This window comes from Physeter macrocephalus, chromosome 21 (assembly GCF_002837175.3).
Source record: "Physeter macrocephalus isolate SW-GA chromosome 21, ASM283717v5, whole genome shotgun sequence".
Taxonomy (NCBI): domain Eukaryota; kingdom Metazoa; phylum Chordata; class Mammalia; order Artiodactyla; family Physeteridae; genus Physeter; species Physeter macrocephalus.
Window position 1 is genome coordinate 93,379,426 of NC_041234.1, and position 20,592 is coordinate 93,400,017.

A 20,592-nucleotide genomic window follows, 5' to 3' on the forward strand; every position below is an offset into this window, starting at 1 on the left:
ATATCCTGGTGGACATTCCAACTGAATGGTAAATAAGTGCCAATTCAAGTTTTTGGAAACTGATGCAATATTATCCTATACATATTTTTTTTAAAGAAAATGAAGGTAATGAATGGCTCTAATTGTTGAAGAAAATGCTGCTATTTTGTTCTTTAGTTGAATATGATCAATAACGAGCCTAAAGGGAAATATTTTGCTCTCCAAATACCCATCCCATTGCTTCATTCATCATGGTACTCAGTCGGAAGTGTATTACCAGAAGAGTTTTTTAAATTACCACAACTCATTCATATATTCATTCACTAAACAATTATTGAACACCTACTATGTGTCAGACAGTAAAGCCCTCTGAGGAGGAAATGCTGTGTAAATAAAAATAAATTAACAATGCAAGTGTTAATATTATTTATCTTTCAAGATGCAGCTCAAATTCAGTTTGCTACTCCTTTCTCTGTGTTCTGTACCTTAAAAATATATTGTCGATGTTTGAGTATCTATCTACTGAGCTCTTTGAAAAGGTAGAGACCTTGGTTTATTCATTTTTGTATTCCACAGAACCTAACATAAGATTTGGTACAGATCAAACAGGTGGTCAGAAAACGATAGTTGAAATGAAGGAATTAACATAGTGTTGCATCATTTAGTATTCAGTTAAGAAGATAGTACTTGTCCAAAAACTGAATTTATTTCTTCAAAGTAGATACTATAATGCAGTTGTTATCGTGTTATCCTAGAACTTGGATTATCATAAATCATAATGAGTCGATACATTGTTTGATTATATTTATTCTGATTATATTTCAAGGTGGTTTATCATCTAACAGGCTAATAAATAGAGCAGTTTCAAACTTTCAAAAGAAATGAAACCCGTCTAGTCTCTCAAAGTTTTTACTCCCTAGAAGCTTACACGGAACGTAGATGAAAGCGACTAACTTCCCTCGCATCCCAACCGTTTGTGACCGCATTACCCCATCTTTCCCTTTCCTTTTTCCCACCCTTTCGCCCTCCGGAAGGGGCCGAGCTCTCCGGTACTTCCCAGTCTTCCTCCGCCCCCTGCGGAAGGAGCCGAAGGCGGAGTGGGGCGCCGAAGCGGGGCGGCCTAGCGCTCGGGCCCCTCCGGAAAGCGCCGAACCGCACTCGGAAGAGGAGGGCGCCTTTGCCTTCGGCGCTTCGCCCCCGCGCGGTGCCCTCTGTCGGCGGCTTGGGGCAGCTGTGGCAGCGGTGGCGGCGGGAGGCGGTAGCCGCGTCGACGTCGACCAAGACTGGAGCGACGTTTAAAGAAGGAGCCGAGTTGCCGCGGAGTCCGGCTTCTGGTTGTTGGAGGACTCCCACCCTTCCGCGCGGCCCGACGACGAGAAGCTGCGGCGCCGGGAAGCAGGTGAGGAGCCGGCCGCGACCCGGGAGGGGGCGAGGGATCGCGCCTGCTTCCTCCGTCCCTGGGCCGCGCCTGGCTTCGCTTTCTCCTCACTTGAACCAGGAAGCGGCGGAGACGGAGGCTCTGCTCCTCCGGCCCTTTCTTTGTGTGGGCCCGGGAGCGAAGGAGGGGACGAACCGGGAGGGCCGCGGCGCGGTCCCCTCCGCCGTCAGAGGCCGAGGGGCTGCCGGCGCCCGGGGTAGGCCCGGAGCGTGGGGAGCCCACCGCGGAGAACCGCTCGGCGTTTTCCTCGCCCCTCTGCCTGCCTTTTTGCGCCTCTTTTCCCCTCCTAGCCCTTACTTTGATTTGGAGCTTTTCGGCCTGGCCCATCCTCCCCTTCCGTCCCCTTCCCAGGGCATAACAATGCCGCCTGCTTGGCCTCATCCCCTCCCAACACCCCACCCTCCGGTTCGCCACCTTCTACTTTCTCCGGCTCGCCTCGCCTTACTACCCCCGCCCTGACTGTGCTGGCTGGACCTCCATCTGTATTTGCGAGAAGCTGCTTTTCTGCGTGAATCGGGGTTAAAAACCTCGGTTGCAGCCGGCCGGGTGCGAATGGGAAGAGGGGGTGGAGGGAGGAAGATGGGGTTCAGCTGCCGCAGGGAGCCGCGTGTCGGTTGTTTCAGTCTCGCGGGTGGTGTTTCTCTTTCCCACCTTCACCTGCCCTCGGTCAAGGATTTGTCTCACAGGACTGAGGAACGGCTTTTCCACAGTCGGGTCGCAAATCTTGGTCGGGGTGGGTTCAGACCGATTTGTGCTGTTCCTGGGTCCACCTTAACAGGGAAGAGGAGGAAACCTGAACAACAAAATGAAACCAAGTCCCGGTGTCACCTGGACACGTACATTTAAATCATTCCCCCATTGGGAACACCCATTTGCAAACGACAAAAATAGTGGGACCGTATTCAGAAAACCTATCTATCCCCTGAAAAGGGACTTGTGTCGAAATCCCCATATTTCGGAAGCCCATGTTGCTGGCTCGCTGTCCAAAGGTCACCCTTTCTGATGAATGCCTTTATGGTAACCTGGAATTCCTTGGTACCGTTAACAAGCAATGCCTTATAACATGATGTTTTAAATCCTTGATTTCTAGACTTTTCTCCTATTTTTTGTTTTTAAGCTATTATTTTGAAAAATTTAGAAGATATTTGAGACGCCTTGTCTTCCACGTGTATATAACTTAACTGTGACAGTGGTACTATTTTGGTAACTCTAAAGAGAAAGAATATTAGCAATAAAAAGTGTTTCTTTACCAAAAGTACTTATCAACTAATTTTTCCCCCGCTTATCTATTTTATTTTATTTTATTATTTTTTAACATCTTTATTGGAGTATAATTGCTTTACAATGTTTAGTTTCTGCTGTACAGCAAAGTGAATCAGCTATACATATACATATATCCCCATATCTCCTCCCTCTTGCGTCTCCCTCCCACCCTCCCTATCCCACCCCTCTAGGTGGTCACAAAGCACCGAGCTGATCTCCCTGTGCTATGTGGCTGCTTCCCACTAGCTATCTTAATCCATTCATCTGTCGATGGACACTTAGGTTGCTTCCATGTCGTGGCTATTGTAAATAGAGCTGCAATGAACATTGTGGTACATGACTCTTTTGAATTATGGTTTTCTCAGGTCAACTAATTTTTAATTATATATACATGTATTTATTTATTTATCTATTTATTTATTTAAATTCCGTGTCATTGTTACTGGATATATCTTCTGCAAAGTGCCAAAAATTGTTTTGGGGGTGGTACACAGCAATACTATTTATTGACAGTCCCCCTCCCCTTTTTTCTAGAGTGATGTCTGCTCTGTTCCAGTAAGTTTATATCTTCATTTTCACTAGTTCATTTGGTGTGAAGAAAGTTCTCATATCAATGCTCATAATTCTTTACCAACAAAATTAAATGTTTTGTGTTTTCATGCAAATGAGCTTTAAGAAATGGTAAACTTTTCTTTTCCTTTGTTTTATTTTTTCACAACAGCACCTGTTGACTTCATTTGGCACTCTGTTTAACATTCCACCTCTGGAGATTGTAAGGGTAGGCAGGTGAGGGGAAGTGGCAAGGGGAAGAAGAAAGAGGAGAGGGTAAGAAAGGTGTTTCATAGTTTATCCAGATGAGGCATCCCAATCAAAATAAGAATAGAAAAATAATAGAGGTAATAATTGCCAGTGTTTATAAATTCTGATTTAGTCACTGGCTGCAGGGAATAGCTGTTGAATATGTTCTTAAAGATAAGTTAAAATTTAGGAAGAATACATATTTTGGACTCAGTGTTGCACACACCAAGCTTTTCTGACATTCAAAACATTCATTTACAGGTGAAATAACTTTTATGTGTTCATGATGAAGATTTTTCTTAAAGTTTTAAGACAGTTACAGATTAACTCTTCGGGGCTTCCCTGGTGGTGCAGTGGTTGAGAGTCCGCCTGCCGATGCAGGGGACATGGGTTCATGCCCCGGTCCGGGAAGATCCCACGTGCCACGGTGCGGCTGGGCCCGTGAGCCATGGCCTCTGAGCCTGCGCGTCCGGAGCCTGTGCTCTGCAACAGGAGAGGCCACAACAGTGAGAGGCCCGCGTACCGCAAAAAAAAAAAAAAAAAAAAAAAAAAAATTAACTCTTCACTCTTCTTGAGGAGAAAATCCAAAATTGGAACTAAGAAAATTAATTTTAGTCTTTAAAAATAGCTTAGTGGTGATGCATGTATCTAAGATTCAAAGGAAGAGATTAATTTTCAAATCTGTAGATCAATTTAAAACTTGCTTGTCTCTTCTCAGGGGAAAGTTATGAGATTTGACATGTGGTCCAAAAACCAGCCTATAAGAATAATTTATATAAAAACCAAAAAGTTATGCCAAACTTTGGGTAAACCTCCAATAAACTAGTTAATGATGCTGTAGCTGAAATTCTGAATGATGAAGTGCTTTTGTCTTTCTTTCCTAATCTCCCATCCTCCCCCTCCCTTTCTCTTACAGGCATGGAGAGTAGAAAACTGATTTCTGCTACAGACATTCAATACTCTGGCAGTCTGCTGAACTCCTTGAATGAGCAACGTGGCCATGGACTCTTCTGTGATGTTACCGTTATTGTGGAAGACCGAAAATTCCGAGCCCACAGGAACATCCTTTCGGCTTCTAGTACTTACTTCCATCAGCTCTTCTCAGTTGCTGGGCAAGTTGTTGAACTGAGTTTTATAAGAGCAGAGATCTTTGCAGAAATTCTCAATTATATATATAGTTCTAAAATTGTTCGTGTTAGATCAGATTTACTTGATGAGTTAATTAAATCAGGGCAGTTATTAGGAGTTAAATTTATAGCAGAGCTTGGTGTCCCGTTGTCACAGGTTAAAAGCATCTCAGGTACAGCTCAGGATGGTAATGCAGAAACCTTACCTCCTGGTTCTAGTGACAAGAACCTTGAAATACAAAAATCAAAAGATGAAGCCCAAGAAAATGGGGCCACTATAATGCCAATTATAACAGAGTCTTTTTCCTTATCTGCTGAAGATTATGAGATGAAAAAGATCATTGTTACCGATTCAGATGATGATGACGATGACGTCATTTTCTGCTCTGAGATTCTGCCTGCAAAGGAGACTTTGCCGAGTACCAATACAGTGGCAGAGGTCCAGCCTAACCCAGGCTCTGTTGCTATTTCAGATGTTGCACCTTGTGTGAGCAATAGCTCTCCCCCTTTAACAAATATCACACCTACTCAGAAACTTCCTACTTCTGTGAATCAGGCAACTCTGAACCAAACACAAGGAAGTGAAAAATTGTTGGTATCTTCGGCCCCAACACATCTGACTCCCAACATCATTTTGTTAAATCAGACATCACTTACTACACCACCAAATGTCAGTTCTTCACTTCCAAATCATATGTCTCCTTCAATCAATGTACTTGTGCAGAATCAGCAGCCACCAAACAGTGCTGTTTTAACAGGAAACAAGGCCAATGAAGAGGAGGAGGAGGAAATTATAGATGATGATGATGACACTATTAGCTCCAGTCCAGACTCGGCGGTCAGTAATACATCTTTGGTCCCACAGGCTGAGATCCCCCCAAATACCGCTTTTGATGGATCGTTGATACAGAAGATGCAGATTCCTACACTTCTGCAAGAGCCACTTTCTAATTCTTTAAAAATTTCAGATATAATAACTAGAAACACTAATGATCCAGGATTAGGATCAAAACATCTAATGGAGGGCCAGAAGATTATTACTTTAGATACAGCTACTGAAATTGAAGGCTTGTCGACGGGTTGCAAGGTTTATGCAAATATTGGTGAAGATACTTACGATATAGTGATCCCTGTCAAAGATGACCCTGACGAAGGGGAGGCCAGACTTGAGAATGAGATACCAAAAACATCTAGCAGTGAGACGGCAAATAAACGTATGAAGGTAAAACATGATGATCACTATGAGTTAATAGTAGATGGAAGGGTCTATTATATCTGTATTGTATGCAAAAGGTCATATGTCTGTCTGACAAGCTTGCGGAGACATTTTAACATTCATTCTTGGGAGAAGAAGTATCCTTGCCGTTACTGTGAGAAGGTATTTCCTCTTGCAGAATATCGCACAAAGCATGAAATTCATCACACAGGGGAGAGAAGGTATCAGTGTTTGGCCTGTGGCAAGTCTTTCATCAACTATCAGTTTATGTCTTCACACATAAAGTCAGTTCATAGTCAAGATCCTTCTGGAGACTCAAAGCTTTATCGTTTACATCCATGCAGGTCTTTACAGATCAGACAATATGCATACCTTTCTGATAAGTCAGGCACCATGCCTGTCATGAAGGATGATGGTATTGGGTATAAGGTTGATGCTGGGAAAGAACCTCCAGTAGGGACCACATCTACTCCTCAGAACAAGCCAATGACCTGGGAAGATATTTTTATTCAGCAGGAAAATGATTCAATTTTTAAACAGAATGTAACAGATGGCAGTACTGAGTTTGAATTTATAATACCAGAATCTTATTGAACTCCTTTGAAATATCAGGAAGTTTTGGTTTGGATTAAGGGTCAGGGCTTTCAGAAGACCTGTAAAACAAAGGTGAAAACAAGTTGATTTGATCTGCCATGTCATCTGAAGGTAGTCTAGTTGGATTATTTGTTGATAATTTTTTAGAAGCAAATTATTCTGAAAGTTTGAATAGAGATTGAGAAGTTTTTCCCCCCAAGTATCCATTTTTATAGTTAGCTTTCAGCACATTTAAAAGAGGCAAAAAGAAAAAAAAAGCTTGGAGAGATAGTTTCCTGAATAGAATTTGAAGCAGTCTGAATGTTCTTTGAAAATAACTGGAGTTATTAGCATACCCTAGTATATCTTGCAACTTTCCCCTTCCGTGTTAGCACTTTACTGATGACTTCTCAATTTTCTTATTATTGAGACTATAAATGTGTCGTGTCTTGTATATGGCATAAAAAGTAAACAAGAACTTCTAAAGTTGTCCTGGAAATTTTCAGAATAAGTCTCTGCTTGGTTGTGTATTCTGCTAACCCAAATGGATAGCAACCTCCTGCCCCTCATGAAAATGGCCGTGCAGACAAATCTCTCATTTGAAGAATGAAGTAGTTTTAGCTAATTAGAATTAAACCTTGCTTTTATTGCCATAGTCTGGAAAAGACCTGTGGCTGGACTACTGTATATATACCTTTGCAATGTGGTTTCCGTGGGCAGAAATACTAAAGGAAAACAAATCTCTGTAGTGCAGACAGGAAGAGATGAAATGTTCTATCGCATTTGTTTTGAATTCTGCACTCTTATATGATAGCAACGGAGAATGGAAGTAAATGGAGATTTCCTTTTTGCTTGTTATGGTTAAAAATATTCCCATGACATTTTTCAAATTTTGAATCTGAAAGCCACCAAATTAATCTTTATGTATAAATCTTTATAAATGACAAATTTCATAAATGAGACGCCTATATATTTTGGGCGGGAGGCTACTGGCATATATTTTTAAATGTTCATATTACTTAGAATCTCTAATAGGAAGTTTTTATTTGACATAGTTTGAATCAGTGATCTAGTGTTTTCCTTTCAGCAAGACCTTTTAGGTTTTTACTCCTTCTAAAATAAGTTCCATTCCATCTGCAAATTGCTGCAGTATTATAGCAGTCAGAAGCTATACGTGGAAGTTAAATAGGCTTGTTGATTCCCATTTATCTTGAGAACAATAAATACCACCTTTCTCCCTTTTAAAATGACACATATTTAAACACTTAGAAAATAAAGTCAAAACTTATTGAAGTGCTAGTACTAAAAGGGAAGCAGTTTGGAACAAATAATAGCCTAGCATTTATAACAGGATTGACTTGTCGAACTTCTGTAAATGACTTTTTGCAAAGGAAGAAAATTAATAGATACTGAAAAAGATTGTTGTGCATAGTTATTAGTAAAAAAAAAAAAAAAAAAAAAATTAACTCTTCACTCTTCTTGAGGAGAAAATCCAAAATTGGAACTAAGAAAATTAATTTTAGTCTTTAAAAATAGCTTAGTGGTGATGCATGTATCTAAGATTCAAAGGAAGAGATTAATTTTCAAATCTGTAGATCAATTTAAAACTTGCTTGTCTCTTCTCAGGGGAAAGTTATGAGATTTGACATGTGGTCCAAAAACCAGCCTATAAGAATAATTTATATAAAAACCAAAAAGTTATGCCAAACTTTGGGTAAACCTCCAATAAACTAGTTAATGATGCTGTAGCTGAAATTCTGAATGATGAAGTGCTTTTGTCTTTCTTTCCTAATCTCCCATCCTCCCCCTCCCTTTCTCTTACAGGCATGGAGAGTAGAAAACTGATTTCTGCTACAGACATTCAATACTCTGGCAGTCTGCTGAACTCCTTGAATGAGCAACGTGGCCATGGACTCTTCTGTGATGTTACCGTTATTGTGGAAGACCGAAAATTCCGAGCCCACAGGAACATCCTTTCGGCTTCTAGTACTTACTTCCATCAGCTCTTCTCAGTTGCTGGGCAAGTTGTTGAACTGAGTTTTATAAGAGCAGAGATCTTTGCAGAAATTCTCAATTATATATATAGTTCTAAAATTGTTCGTGTTAGATCAGATTTACTTGATGAGTTAATTAAATCAGGGCAGTTATTAGGAGTTAAATTTATAGCAGAGCTTGGTGTCCCGTTGTCACAGGTTAAAAGCATCTCAGGTACAGCTCAGGATGGTAATGCAGAAACCTTACCTCCTGGTTCTAGTGACAAGAACCTTGAAATACAAAAATCAAAAGATGAAGCCCAAGAAAATGGGGCCACTATAATGCCAATTATAACAGAGTCTTTTTCCTTATCTGCTGAAGATTATGAGATGAAAAAGATCATTGTTACCGATTCAGATGATGATGACGATGACGTCATTTTCTGCTCTGAGATTCTGCCTGCAAAGGAGACTTTGCCGAGTACCAATACAGTGGCAGAGGTCCAGCCTAACCCAGGCTCTGTTGCTATTTCAGATGTTGCACCTTGTGTGAGCAATAGCTCTCCCCCTTTAACAAATATCACACCTACTCAGAAACTTCCTACTTCTGTGAATCAGGCAACTCTGAACCAAACACAAGGAAGTGAAAAATTGTTGGTATCTTCGGCCCCAACACATCTGACTCCCAACATCATTTTGTTAAATCAGACATCACTTACTACACCACCAAATGTCAGTTCTTCACTTCCAAATCATATGTCTCCTTCAATCAATGTACTTGTGCAGAATCAGCAGCCACCAAACAGTGCTGTTTTAACAGGAAACAAGGCCAATGAAGAGGAGGAGGAGGAAATTATAGATGATGATGATGACACTATTAGCTCCAGTCCAGACTCGGCGGTCAGTAATACATCTTTGGTCCCACAGGCTGAGATCCCCCCAAATACCGCTTTTGATGGATCGTTGATACAGAAGATGCAGATTCCTACACTTCTGCAAGAGCCACTTTCTAATTCTTTAAAAATTTCAGATATAATTACTAGAAACACTAATGATCCAGGTTTAGGATCAAAACATCTAATGGAGGGTCAGAAGATTATTACTTTAGATACAGCTACTGAAATTGAAGGCTTGTCGACGGGTTGCAAGGTTTATGCAAATATTGGTGAAGATACTTACGATATAGTGATCCCTGTCAAAGATGACCCTGACGAAGGGGAGGCCAGACTTGAGAATGAGATACCAAAAACATCTAGCAGTGAGACGGCAAATAAACGTATGAAGGTAAAACATGATGATCACTATGAGTTAATAGTAGATGGAAGGGTCTATTATATCTGTATTGTATGCAAAAGGTCATATGTCTGTCTGACAAGCTTGCGGAGACATTTTAACATTCATTCTTGGGAGAAGAAGTATCCTTGCCGTTACTGTGAGAAGGTATTTCCTCTTGCAGAATATCGCACAAAGCATGAAATTCATCACACAGGGGAGAGAAGGTATCAGTGTTTGGCCTGTGGCAAGTCTTTCATCAACTATCAGTTTATGTCTTCACACATAAAGTCAGTTCATAGTCAAGATCCTTCTGGAGACTCAAAGCTTTATCGTTTACATCCATGCAGGTCTTTACAGATCAGACAATATGCATACCTTTCTGATAAGTCAGGCACCATGCCTGTCATGAAGGATGATGGTATTGGGTATAAGGTTGATGCTGGGAAAGAACCTCCAGTAGGGACCACATCTACTCCTCAGAACAAGCCAATGACCTGGGAAGATATTTTTATTCAGCAGGAAAATGATTCAATTTTTAAACAGAATGTAACAGATGGCAGTACTGAGTTTGAATTTATAATACCAGAATCTTATTGAACTCCTTTGAAATATCAGGAAGTTTTGGTTTGGATTAAGGGTCAGGGCTTTCAGAAGACCTGTAAAACAAAGGTGAAAACAAGTTGATTTGATCTGCCATGTCATCTGAAGGTAGTCTAGTTGGATTATTTGTTGATAATTTTTTAGAAGCAAATTATTCTGAAAGTTTGAATAGAGATTGAGAAGTTTTTCCCCCCAAGTATCCATTTTTATAGTTAGCTTTCAGCACATTTAAAAGAGGCAAAAAGAAAAAAAAAGCTTGGAGAGATAGTTTCCTGAATAGAATTTGAAGCAGTCTGAATGTTCTTTGAAAATAACTGGAGTTATTAGCATACCCTAGTATATCTTGCAACTTTCCCCTTCCGTGTTAGCACTTTACTGATGACTTCTCAATTTTCTTATTATTGAGACTATAAATGTGTCGTGTCTTGTATATGGCATAAAAAGTAAACAAGAACTTCTAAAGTTGTCCTGGAAATTTTCAGAATAAGTCTCTGCTTGGTTGTGTATTCTGCTAACCCAAATGGATAGCAACCTCCTGCCCCTCATGAAAATGGCCGTGCAGACAAATCTCTCATTTGAAGAATGAAGTAGTTTTAGCTAATTAGAATTAAACCTTGCTTTTATTGCCATAGTCTGGAAAAGACCTGTGGCTGGACTACTGTATATATACCTTTGCAATGTGGTTTCCGTGGGCAGAAATACTAAAGGAAAACAAATCTCTGTAGTGCAGACAGGAAGAGATGAAATGTTCTATCGCATTTGTTTTGAATTCTGCACTCTTATATGATAGCAACGGAGAATGGAAGTAAATGGAGATTTCCTTTTTGCTTGTTATGGTTAAAAATATTCCCATGACATTTTTCAAATTTTGAATCTGAAAGCCACCAAATTAATCTTTATGTATAAATCTTTATAAATGACAAATTTCATAAATGAGACGCCTATATATTTTGGGCGGGAGGCTACTGGCATATATTTTTAAATGTTCATATTACTTAGAATCTCTAATAGGAAGTTTTTATTTGACATAGTTTGAATCAGTGATCTAGTGTTTTCCTTTCAGCAAGACCTTTTAGGTTTTTACTCCTTCTAAAATAAGTTCCATTCCATCTGCAAATTGCTGCAGTATTATAGCAGTCAGAAGCTATACGTGGAAGTTAAATAGGCTTGTTGATTCCCATTTATCTTGAGAACAATAAATACCACCTTTCTCCCTTTTAAAATGACACATATTTAAACACTTAGAAAATAAAGTCAAAACTTATTGAAGTGCTAGTACTAAAAGGGAAGCAGTTTGGAACAAATAATAGCCTAGCATTTATAACAGGATTGACTTGTCGAACTTCTGTAAATGACTTTTTGCAAAGGAAGAAAATTAATAGATACTGAAAAAGATTGTTGTGCATAGTTATTAGTCATTTGTAACCTTGCTTAAGTATTTCTTAATTCAACATAGATATTTTCTTTCTCCTAACCACGTATTTTTGAAAATAGTCTATTTCTTGACTTTGAACTTAAAGCTTTAATCATAATTTCTCATGTATACGTCATTCTTCTGACAGTAATCTAGACTTGAAGATAATGGTTTCAGTGTTTCTTAAGATGGTAGCTGAGGGTATCAGGCATCAGTATTTGCAGTAATATGAGAAGAAAGAAAAATAATATACTCCTTTGCTTTACCAAGGATTAGAATGATGTGCATCTTTCTGTTTTCTGTTCTGTGAGTTGAGACCTTAAGACCATTTTGTAAACTAATCCTTGGAAATTTTAAAATTACCTTACAACTTAAGAGTCTGATCTCTGGAATTGCAATATCTGTTTCCTTTCTGTGTAGGTACTGATAACATTACTCTTTGACTATAGGGTACACTCTGAAATATTTTCAGTGGAAATTTGTTTGTTTCATTAATGCTGTTTTACCAGTTAGACATAATTCTTCTACAAGTGTGAATGATACTGATACCAGCAGAGCTTCCAGTCCTTTCAGACTTAACTGCTAGGTAAATTAGTTTGTCATAATAAAACTTGGTGGTTTCTACAAGGCCATTATGACACACCAGGAATTAATTCTGTAATGGAAAACTATCCATTTTTAATTATCTGGATATAATTATTTGCTGCTGCTGTGCTCTATGTAAATTCTGAGGATGAAATTTCAACTTTGCCTACTGAAGGTATCTTCTAGAGTTTTTGGGGAGGAGGAAAACTGGAAAAATCACTTTAAGTTGTATTTTTGCCAGAAGACTTTTACTCGCATGTATGTCAGGGTCTTCTGTTTTTCTACAAGTCTCTATATCCAAAGTTCCGAATTCATGCGGAATACTCCTTTGGGATTAAAACCATTCACCCCCAGTATTTATGGGGTTGGAAATCTGTGGCAAGAGGCTGTTCAAAGCTTGTCATGGGGTGTTCCTATTTTATACTTAGTTTTCTGGCAATTGAACTTCCTTTTTTTCCTTTCAAGTTGGCTTCAAATTTGCTCCTATGCTAAATTACCTATAAATATTCTGGATAGGAACTTTGAAATAGCAATTTGTTAAAAGAGATGACAGAAAATGAAAGTGCTCAAACTAAGCAAAGATTTTTAAATGCTGTAGCAATCTTGCAAGATTCACTTTAGAATAAATCTTAAATGATTATCATTTTGGTGGTAATGATCCCCCACACACAACCACTATGAGGAATTGATGCTGGGCTTTTCCCGTTGTACCAAAAAGATAAAAGAAATGGTAAAAATGATGAAGGTATTTTGTATTGTCAAGGCGTGCATATTCTAAAGAATTAAATACTAATTCAGCAGCACTGGCTTTCTCATCTCTGTCAATCATATGAAACCTTGTTCATTTCCATCCAATAGTGTAATGTTCATACTTGTTCACTCTTCTCTGTCATGACTTTAAGTTCTACTTTTCATTAACCGTTACCTGATATTAGTTCGTAGAGCTTCTTATGGCAAAAATAAAATGTTTTAATTCTGATCTTTGAGTGCATTTTTTACAAGATGTTCTTTCAGAAATTATATATCTTATGTTCCGTTGTTTTTCAGTTTTTGTAGCAGGAGACTGGAACTGTATTTCTGATGACAGCATGACAGAATTTCCCAGTAGGTTTTATATGTTGGTTAATCGCATGCCCATTGTATCTTGAACCATAATAGTCAAAAGTGAGTCAGCTGCTGTCAGTTGCTTTAGAGTGTTTGTGATACTTCTGTTGATTCCATGAAGACACATGTAAGTTGATAAGGAGGAGGATAGTTTTATTAATTTGAAACATCACAAAAGCAGTCTGGGTTTCCAACATGGCAGTGATACAGATTTTAAGCAATATCCAGTTATACAGGTTCTGGATTAATATTTTAATGTTTCATGCCCAGTTCAATACTTTAAAGCAGAATTAGGAATAAAGCGGTAAATATTACAAAATGCAGTCAAGGTACATTTTGGAAATACAAATTCCTTCATTACAGCAAATGTTTTTGCAAAAGAGTAAAGCAGCAAATATTAACTTTTCTAAGGTAACATGCACTTTTTATAGTTCAATGTGATAAAAAAAGAAGCTGCTCAAATTAAGTGTTACAAAATCTATACTGTTTCAAGTTACTCTGTAAAGTAAGAAAAATACATAGAAATGAGTCATAGAATCTTAACACTTTAAGAAATGTGATAAATGTAGGATATACTATGTAATGGTGCCTTTAAAAAAATTAAATACCCATACACGTTCACTAAAGCAAAATGTAAAGTGTAAACAGCAAGAAATTTCATTGAGTATTACAAGTTGATATTTGTGTAGTAAGTCAATTGGTTATTAGTCCCTTTTTGAAATCCAGTAGAATTTTAATATGCTCAGAACTGTAGAAAATAATAGTAACTTTATATAACGCAAAAGGATTGTAGTTCAGATTTGAAATCCAGATGAGACATCAGTCGTGATGCCGAAAGAAACTGTTTTGCAAACATTTACTGTGAACAATGAGCACACTGGTTGTACCTTGGTAAATCTTGATGGCTGGGTGTCTACAAGGTAGATGAGAGCACCAGCATTTGCCTGCTACCGCTAATCCATGAAGTTGGGAGGTAGCGAAATTGGCTGGAAATTTTTCCTGTATGTGTTCTGTGTTTGCAGAACTGTCTAATTAGGTACCCTCCTGTAGCCCTATATTTTTATGTTGTACAAGTGTAGGATTATCAATCTTCCTTTAAATCAATCGATTCTCAGGTTAACATAAGATCACAATGAAAGTGTTCATTCTGAAGTGAAGGCATGGTGCCGAAGTGTTAAATTCATCAGATTGAGGTTTAAAGCTATGTATAATTAAAAGAACTGTACAAATACCTACCACAATGTGCCAGATGGATTTTAAATCTACGATAACACTTAAGAATTTGTCAAGTTGGCTACATTTGAGGTATTGCAGACAAAGCAGCATTGTAACACTTTCATAATCTTGAACGCTGTCATGATTGGTCTCAACAGAAAAAAGGACCAATAAGAGCAGTGGCATTAAAATACAGATGATTCTTTTGGGGTGGGGTGCAGGATACGTGCGGTTTGCTGGGATTGAAGCACAACATTTGAAGATAAACAGTCACAAAGATTAGTAACAATCATAACACGACCCAAGAACCTAATCTAGCACTTTTGAACTCAATTTTAACCATAAGATTTGTATCTCCTGCAGCAAATGCAACATGTAGTAGAACCGCTATCTCCTAAGTTACCCGATGTATAACTGAGATCCTCTTAAAACATCGTACATGTTGTTCTGTGTATTTCAGTGCTTCTTGAACAATCAATCCTGTTCCCCACTACTCAAAGGACTATTGCACTTTTCCCTTTGGGAGGTACCAATCACAAAAGCTGAGCTGAATGATCACAATAGCCATTTTTACAATACAGAGAAGAAAGGAGTAAGACATGGGCAGCTTTTTTCAGCATCCAGACACAAGCAAACAAAATCTTAGAACTCTCTGCATTGGAACTACCGTGTAGCCCCATCATCTGGGAAATTTTCCTTAGGGACTGACTTTAGTGGTAGGGAAAGACAGGGCCTATAAGCCAGGCGCTTCAACCAAGGTGCTAGGGTGGCGATCTGCCAACGGCCGGAGGACAACACTGCATTTCCACAAAGTGAAGCAGATGGTAACCACACTCCTGCTGCACACAGAGGCGGGGCCATAGGGTAATGCAGGTCCAAACAAGACAAGCTGCTCGCTGGGATGGCTCTCCAGCCTTGCGCTGCCCTTCTTGGAAGTGCTGGGCTCAGTCTAGCCACCCCTGCTCTGCACTGATAACAAATAAGCTTCTTCCCTATCTTTCCTTAGCCTGGCAGGCCATTGCAAAACTTTATGCATAAGAATCACACTTTAAAGTTTGTACCCTACACACTTCCACTAAAGCAGAAATACAAAAGCCACAATAATCTCAATAGCCAGCAGACATTCCTCTTTAGGGGCTGTAAGGGGGTGGCTTTTCAAAAGGCGGATAGTAGGGTGGAGAGTATCGGGGTGGAGCACTCGAGGACCACATGTAGCTGGGCGAAGGAGAGGCAGACTGGGGCTCATCAGAAAGTCCAGAGGGAGGGGAGGATGGAAAGACACTGGAATGCTGTGTAATCAAAATAGAACAACATCAGTTTAGGCAGTGAGGTTGCGATTCTCCAATGTCAGTCATTATTTTAAAATGACTATGGACCCAGTGTGTTTCTGTTTGGAACAACCAAGAGTTCTTAAACCTCGCAGGGTTAATGAGGGCATGAAACTGAGCTGGTGCCACCTCCTCTCAGTCACTCAGGCTGCAGAGCTCATGCAGAGAGGCCTTGGAATCCTTCCCCACCCCTCCCTTTGGACCCCTCATTCAGTCAGTTACCGAACCCTGTTGCTCCTACTTCTGTGTCGTCTCTGGAATCCATCACTCCCTTTACCACGTTTATAACTCAAGCCTCCAACAACGACCCCCTGAGCCATGGCAACAGCACCCCAGCTAATCTTCAAAAAGGTAGTTTGGGCCTTAAGAATATTTGAGGTTAAGCCATTAATACCTGGGAAAGTCTTTACTACAAAAATATATCATCACAGAGCCCATCTCACGGACCAAAACAAAACCAAACCAAAAAACTAAGGCCAGAGAGGTTAAATGGCTTTCTTGGATCCGGGGTCTTCTAACTCAAAGTCCAACAATTTCTATTTCATCTTAACTGTGGCCCACCACCCCAAAGTGCAGGGCATGTTGGAGGGCAAAGAGGAACAAAGGCCTGGAGGTGAGAATCATAAAGATAAGAGTGAGGAGCAATCTACCAGGTTGCAGGGACACTGAGGATTCTGACTCTGTGTTGTCTAACTTTTGTAGTCTTTGGGAAGGGAGCGAGATATGGGTTAAAAAAAATACCCAGTGAATTGGCGTGTTACGAGTCATCTGCCACTTCTCTTTCCCTGGCCCATGTATACCCTTGACCCTAATGATTTTCCTGCTCAAGGAGAGTTGGCCTGTTTTGTTCACTACTCTCTCTCCCAGAACTCAGAACAGTGCTTGGCAAGTACTCTAACTTCAGGAGCATAGAAGATCCACTTGGCATGTTTTTTTTAAAAAATAAAATCTATTTTCAAAGACTACGGTCACATCTTGTAGGTACTGTTGCCTTGCTCCAGTGGTGGAGCATGGCTGAGGCCTGAAGGCTGGAGGGGTCTATAGGGATGGCAAGAGGCAGGAGGCCAGTTTTAGGCTCTCAGGAAGAGCAAATGTAAGCCAACGAACAGGGCTGCAGAACTACAATTTTCTGTTGTGCCTTAGCTCTAGGAGGAACTGCTATATTAAAAAAAAAAGACCCACTTACATCAAAAAATTTCTCAAGAGTTCAAGTGCTGTCTGGGGAGGTCAATGCCTTTTCTTTGTTCTGCTGGCCGGAGTCTAAGTAGATCCTGTCATTTTCAGGCCTAGAGCAATCTAGAGTCAGCCTTTTTTTTAAAATTAATTAATTAATTTATGGCTGTGTTGGGTCTTCGTTTCTGTGCGAGGGCTTTCTCTAGTTGTGGCAAGCGGGGGTCACTCTTCATCGCGGTACGCGGGCCTCTCACTATCGCAGCCTCTCTTGTTGCGGAGCGCAGGCTCAGTAGTTGTGGCTCACGGGCCTAGTTGCTCCGCGGCATGTGGGATCCTCCCAGACCAGGGCTCGAACCCGTGCCCCCTGCATTGGCAGGCAGATTCTCAACCACTGCGCCACCAGGGAAGCCCCGCCACGAGGTATCTGGAGCCTGAGACCAGTTGGCTGATTCTCCTTATCACCAGTCCTGACCTCTGCACTCCTTAGAAAGGGTTGTCCTGGTTTCTAGGTCTTGCTTGAGACACAGAAATCTCCATCTCCCACCACGTAATGTCAGGACTGAGAAAAGGCCGTAGCGGCCAACATCCCCTCCTTACCCATCACATCCATCCTTTCGATCTGAGAGAAGGAATGACAGGGTCATAGAAAGCCTTTAAAGACAAAAGAACTTGAGGCAGTGGACTCGAGACAAGCCAGATTCCTTCCAAAAATCTCAAAATTTCTCCTCCCTCCAGGAGGAGATATGCTTTCTAAGACACTGGAATCGTGATTTCCTAGTTTTCCACTCCACACTGCACAACTCTGTCCTCTCTCTCCCTCCTCTTCTGTTGCTTTCCTCAACTAAGAACGCTGTCCTCTTAAACCAGAGAGGAGAGCAAAAACCCACCAGGCACAAGATCTCTGTGGCCGGGGGATGTGCCACTCTGCCCTTCTAAATCCCGTTCCAGAGCCAGGAGGCCAGTTCTCTGTGGCCCAGCCACAGAAGGGAGGGGCAAGTTTCTGACGGTGGAGCTAAAGGCCGTTCAGTCCTGAGAGGCAGTAAAAGGCTGCCGTGGGCAGCAGCTGCCGTGGGTGGCAGTTGTACACTTTGATAATAAGAGGGGGTGGTACAACGGCCTTGGGTTTTCACTTCTCAGTTTCATGTTTGGGAAAGTATTAAGGGGGAAGGGGGTGGGATGCTTCTCACTTCCCTTTGAGGATGCTGGGAGTCTTAGGGATAAACTCGAAGGGCTCCTGGCAGAGCTAGGGAGCTAACTGGCTGCAGTCCACACACACCCTTGGGATTTGTTGCGGGCGGGGCACGGGGGGGCGCCCACCGTACCAGTGTGTAGTTTCCTAGCAACAGGCAGGCACCTTGGGAAAGATCTGGCTTTGTTGCAGCTGGGGAGCTGGCCCGGTGCATTTTGGTTCCTGCCTAAGAGTCGACTTGACTAGGGACAGGCAGCTCAGAAGAACAGAGCTTTGAATCCTTTCGCACCACAAAGCATGAAAAGCATGAAAAGCATCTAAATAGCCTACTGCTGGGCCTCGTCAGCTCAAGCTTCCCGAGCTGCTGCTTAGAGGCTGGGGTGGTCTAGGGCGGTGGAGCTACAGAGGAGGGAGCAGGCTCTCTCTCCCGCCTTAGCCTGCCCCATGCAGACCCACACTCCGCAAGACCCTTGTGCGTTTCTGTCACGTGTGCTTCTCTCTTCAGAAGCACTGGGAGGCAGTGACTCCAAAATGAGCCCCGGAACTGGCCGGGTGATAAAGGGTACCAGCAAAAGATGCTGTGTCCCAAGGGTGAAATCCAGGGTCTCTTGGTTCTTTGTATTCCCCCTCTGTTTCTGACCCAGAAAGCAAAGCCAGGGGAGATGGAGAGAAAGTGGAGAAAAGGAAGAGGAAGAAAAAGGGAGGGATCAGAAACAAGAGAAAGGAGGAGAGGCAAGGAGAACCTCAGCAGGACAGGGGAAATAAAAAGTTGAGTGACCGCAGCAGCGGCGGCCTCCTGAGGCTCTCAGCAACCTGCGCCATCTACCGCCTCCCCCCGGACTAGCGCGACCCTCTCATTCAAGGGGCCCGATTTATAATGGGTCCTGTTCAGTGGCTACGACGAAACCTAGGGTAACTTCATGTGATTTAATAAAGAGCATAAACAGAGGTGCTCGCATTTTGCAGAGGCTTTTGTTTTAAGCTAAACTTGGCGATTCACCAAATGGCTAGAGTGAAATAGGGGGTCTGGCCCAGTAGGCCAGACTGGGGAGTATGGCTGGAAGCCTTAAGGGATTTACCCCAAAGTTACACTGGGTTGAATTTCTCAGCAGAAGTAGAAACGGATGCTTTATACCCTACAGGATATGGACTGCTTGGCCATGGGGAAATGAGTGCAAGGGGCAAGAGAAGTGAGCACTGGGGAGGTGAGCAAGGAGGCACCAGCAGTCTTGGCTTCTAATCTTGGACACCTTGGAGTCCAGCATTTGCAAGAGTCACAACATCCTCAGGGCCAGCTGACCAGACCCACGTCCTCGCTCCCGTCTGACCACAAGAAATGTTTCCCAAGCTTCCTGACTGGACAGCTACCCAATAAGAGCATGACTTTGAGGGGTGAAAACAAAACCCTATAAATCTACTCTTCCTTCTATCAGCCTTGGGATAAAAAGGAAAGAGAAGTCTTCAAAGGCAAAGTGACAAAAATAGTCCTATTTGGAAATGACCAGAATGGGGAAGTCACTCAGGAGAAAGTCTAGAAAGGTCAGTTTTCCTGCTATGATTTGGGCCCTTTCACAATGAGATGAACTAAGGGAGCTCTGGCTTTTTTTTTTTTTTTTTTGGTAGGTCTGTGCTTCTGGTGGTTTTATTGTCAGAGGTGGTGTGCGTTTTGCTTACTGCTTTCTATTTATCTGGGAACATAGCATATGTTCCTTCATCCTCTTGGCTTTCTTGGGGAAAGACTGGTATTTCCTCCTATGAAACAATAAGGGAATGGAACTTGGTGAACAAAAGAAAGCTCCACTCAAATACGAAAGTGAAATACTTTGTAAGTTCTAGAAGGAAACAAATTACTTAAAAACATACACCTTAAAACCCATAAATTTATAAAATCTCCAAAAAGGAAATACAAAAGATGGCTTGAACCTACAGAAAGAACCAGGAGAGGTATAAGAAGTGTCCCAGCAGTCCTTGGAGTGGGGAACAATTTAATAACATAATAAGAGAAAGTAAAGGGAATTCCCTGACGGTCCAGTGGTTAGGACTCTGCACTTTCACTGCCAAGGGTGAGGGTTCAATCCCTGGTCAGGGAACTAAGATCCTACAAGCCGCATGGCACAGCCAAATGGAAAAAAGAGAGAGAGAGTAAAGAGACCCTTTCTGGGCTTCCCTGGTGGCGCAGTGGTTGCGCGTCCGCCTGCCGATGCAGGGGAACCGGGTTCGCGCCCCAGTCTGGGAGGATCCCACATGCCGCGGAGCGGCTGGGCCCGTGAGCCATGGCCGCTGAGCCTGCACGTCCGGAGCCTGTGCTCCGCAACGGGAGAGGCCGCAGCAGAGGGAGGCCC

General features: G+C 41.6%; 3 protein-coding genes across 8 annotated transcripts in view; 2 read left to right on the forward strand and 1 right to left on the reverse strand.

The window, feature by feature from the left end:
• The first annotated feature begins 1,068 nt into the window (after nt 1-1,068).
• Nucleotides 1,069-7,815, forward strand: LOC112066132 (transcriptional regulator Kaiso). Of its 2 annotated transcripts, none has more exons than XM_024128206.3 (2): nt 1,069-1,378; nt 4,395-7,815. In XM_024128206.3, the coding sequence occupies exon 2, from the start codon at nt 4,397-4,399 to the stop codon at nt 6,413-6,415; it is 2,019 nt and encodes a 672-aa protein (XP_023983974.1). In that variant the 5' UTR covers nt 1,069-1,378; nt 4,395-4,396; the 3' UTR covers nt 6,416-7,815. The 2 variants fall into 2 exon arrangements, with proteins under 2 accessions (XP_023983974.1, XP_054937845.1); XM_055081870.1 differs by lacking the exon at nt 1,069-1,378 and adding an exon at nt 3,213-3,235.
• Nucleotides 7,816-7,966: 151 nt separating this feature from the next.
• Nucleotides 7,967-13,220, forward strand: LOC102989666 (transcriptional regulator Kaiso). Its single transcript, XM_007116069.4, has one exon. The coding sequence runs from the start codon at nt 8,221-8,223 to the stop codon at nt 10,237-10,239; it is 2,019 nt and encodes a 672-aa protein (XP_007116131.1). The 5' UTR covers nt 7,967-8,220; the 3' UTR covers nt 10,240-13,220.
• Nucleotides 13,221-13,490: 270 nt separating this feature from the next.
• TMEM255A (transmembrane protein 255A) overlaps nt 13,491-20,592 on the reverse strand; it is a 47,992-nt gene continuing 40,890 nt past the window's right edge. For 3 of the 5 annotated variants that reach the window (XM_007116068.2, XM_007116067.3, XM_028482363.1), the window contains one exon: nt 13,491-15,849. In XM_007116068.2, coding sequence (XP_007116130.1) covers nt 15,691-15,849 — 159 coding nt within the window. In that variant the 3' untranslated portion in view covers nt 13,491-15,690. The remainder of the gene's footprint in view (nt 15,850-20,592) is intronic. The other 2 variants (XM_028482364.1, XR_003677824.2) reach the window with 2 other exon arrangements.

Bases quoted from the DNA above. Each gene is read 5' to 3' on its own strand.
- LOC112066132 (XM_024128206.3), top strand. From the start codon at position 4,397: ATGGAGAGTAGAAAACTGATTTCTGCTACAGACATTCAATACTCTGGC.
- LOC102989666 (XM_007116069.4), top strand. From the start codon at position 8,221: ATGGAGAGTAGAAAACTGATTTCTGCTACAGACATTCAATACTCTGGC.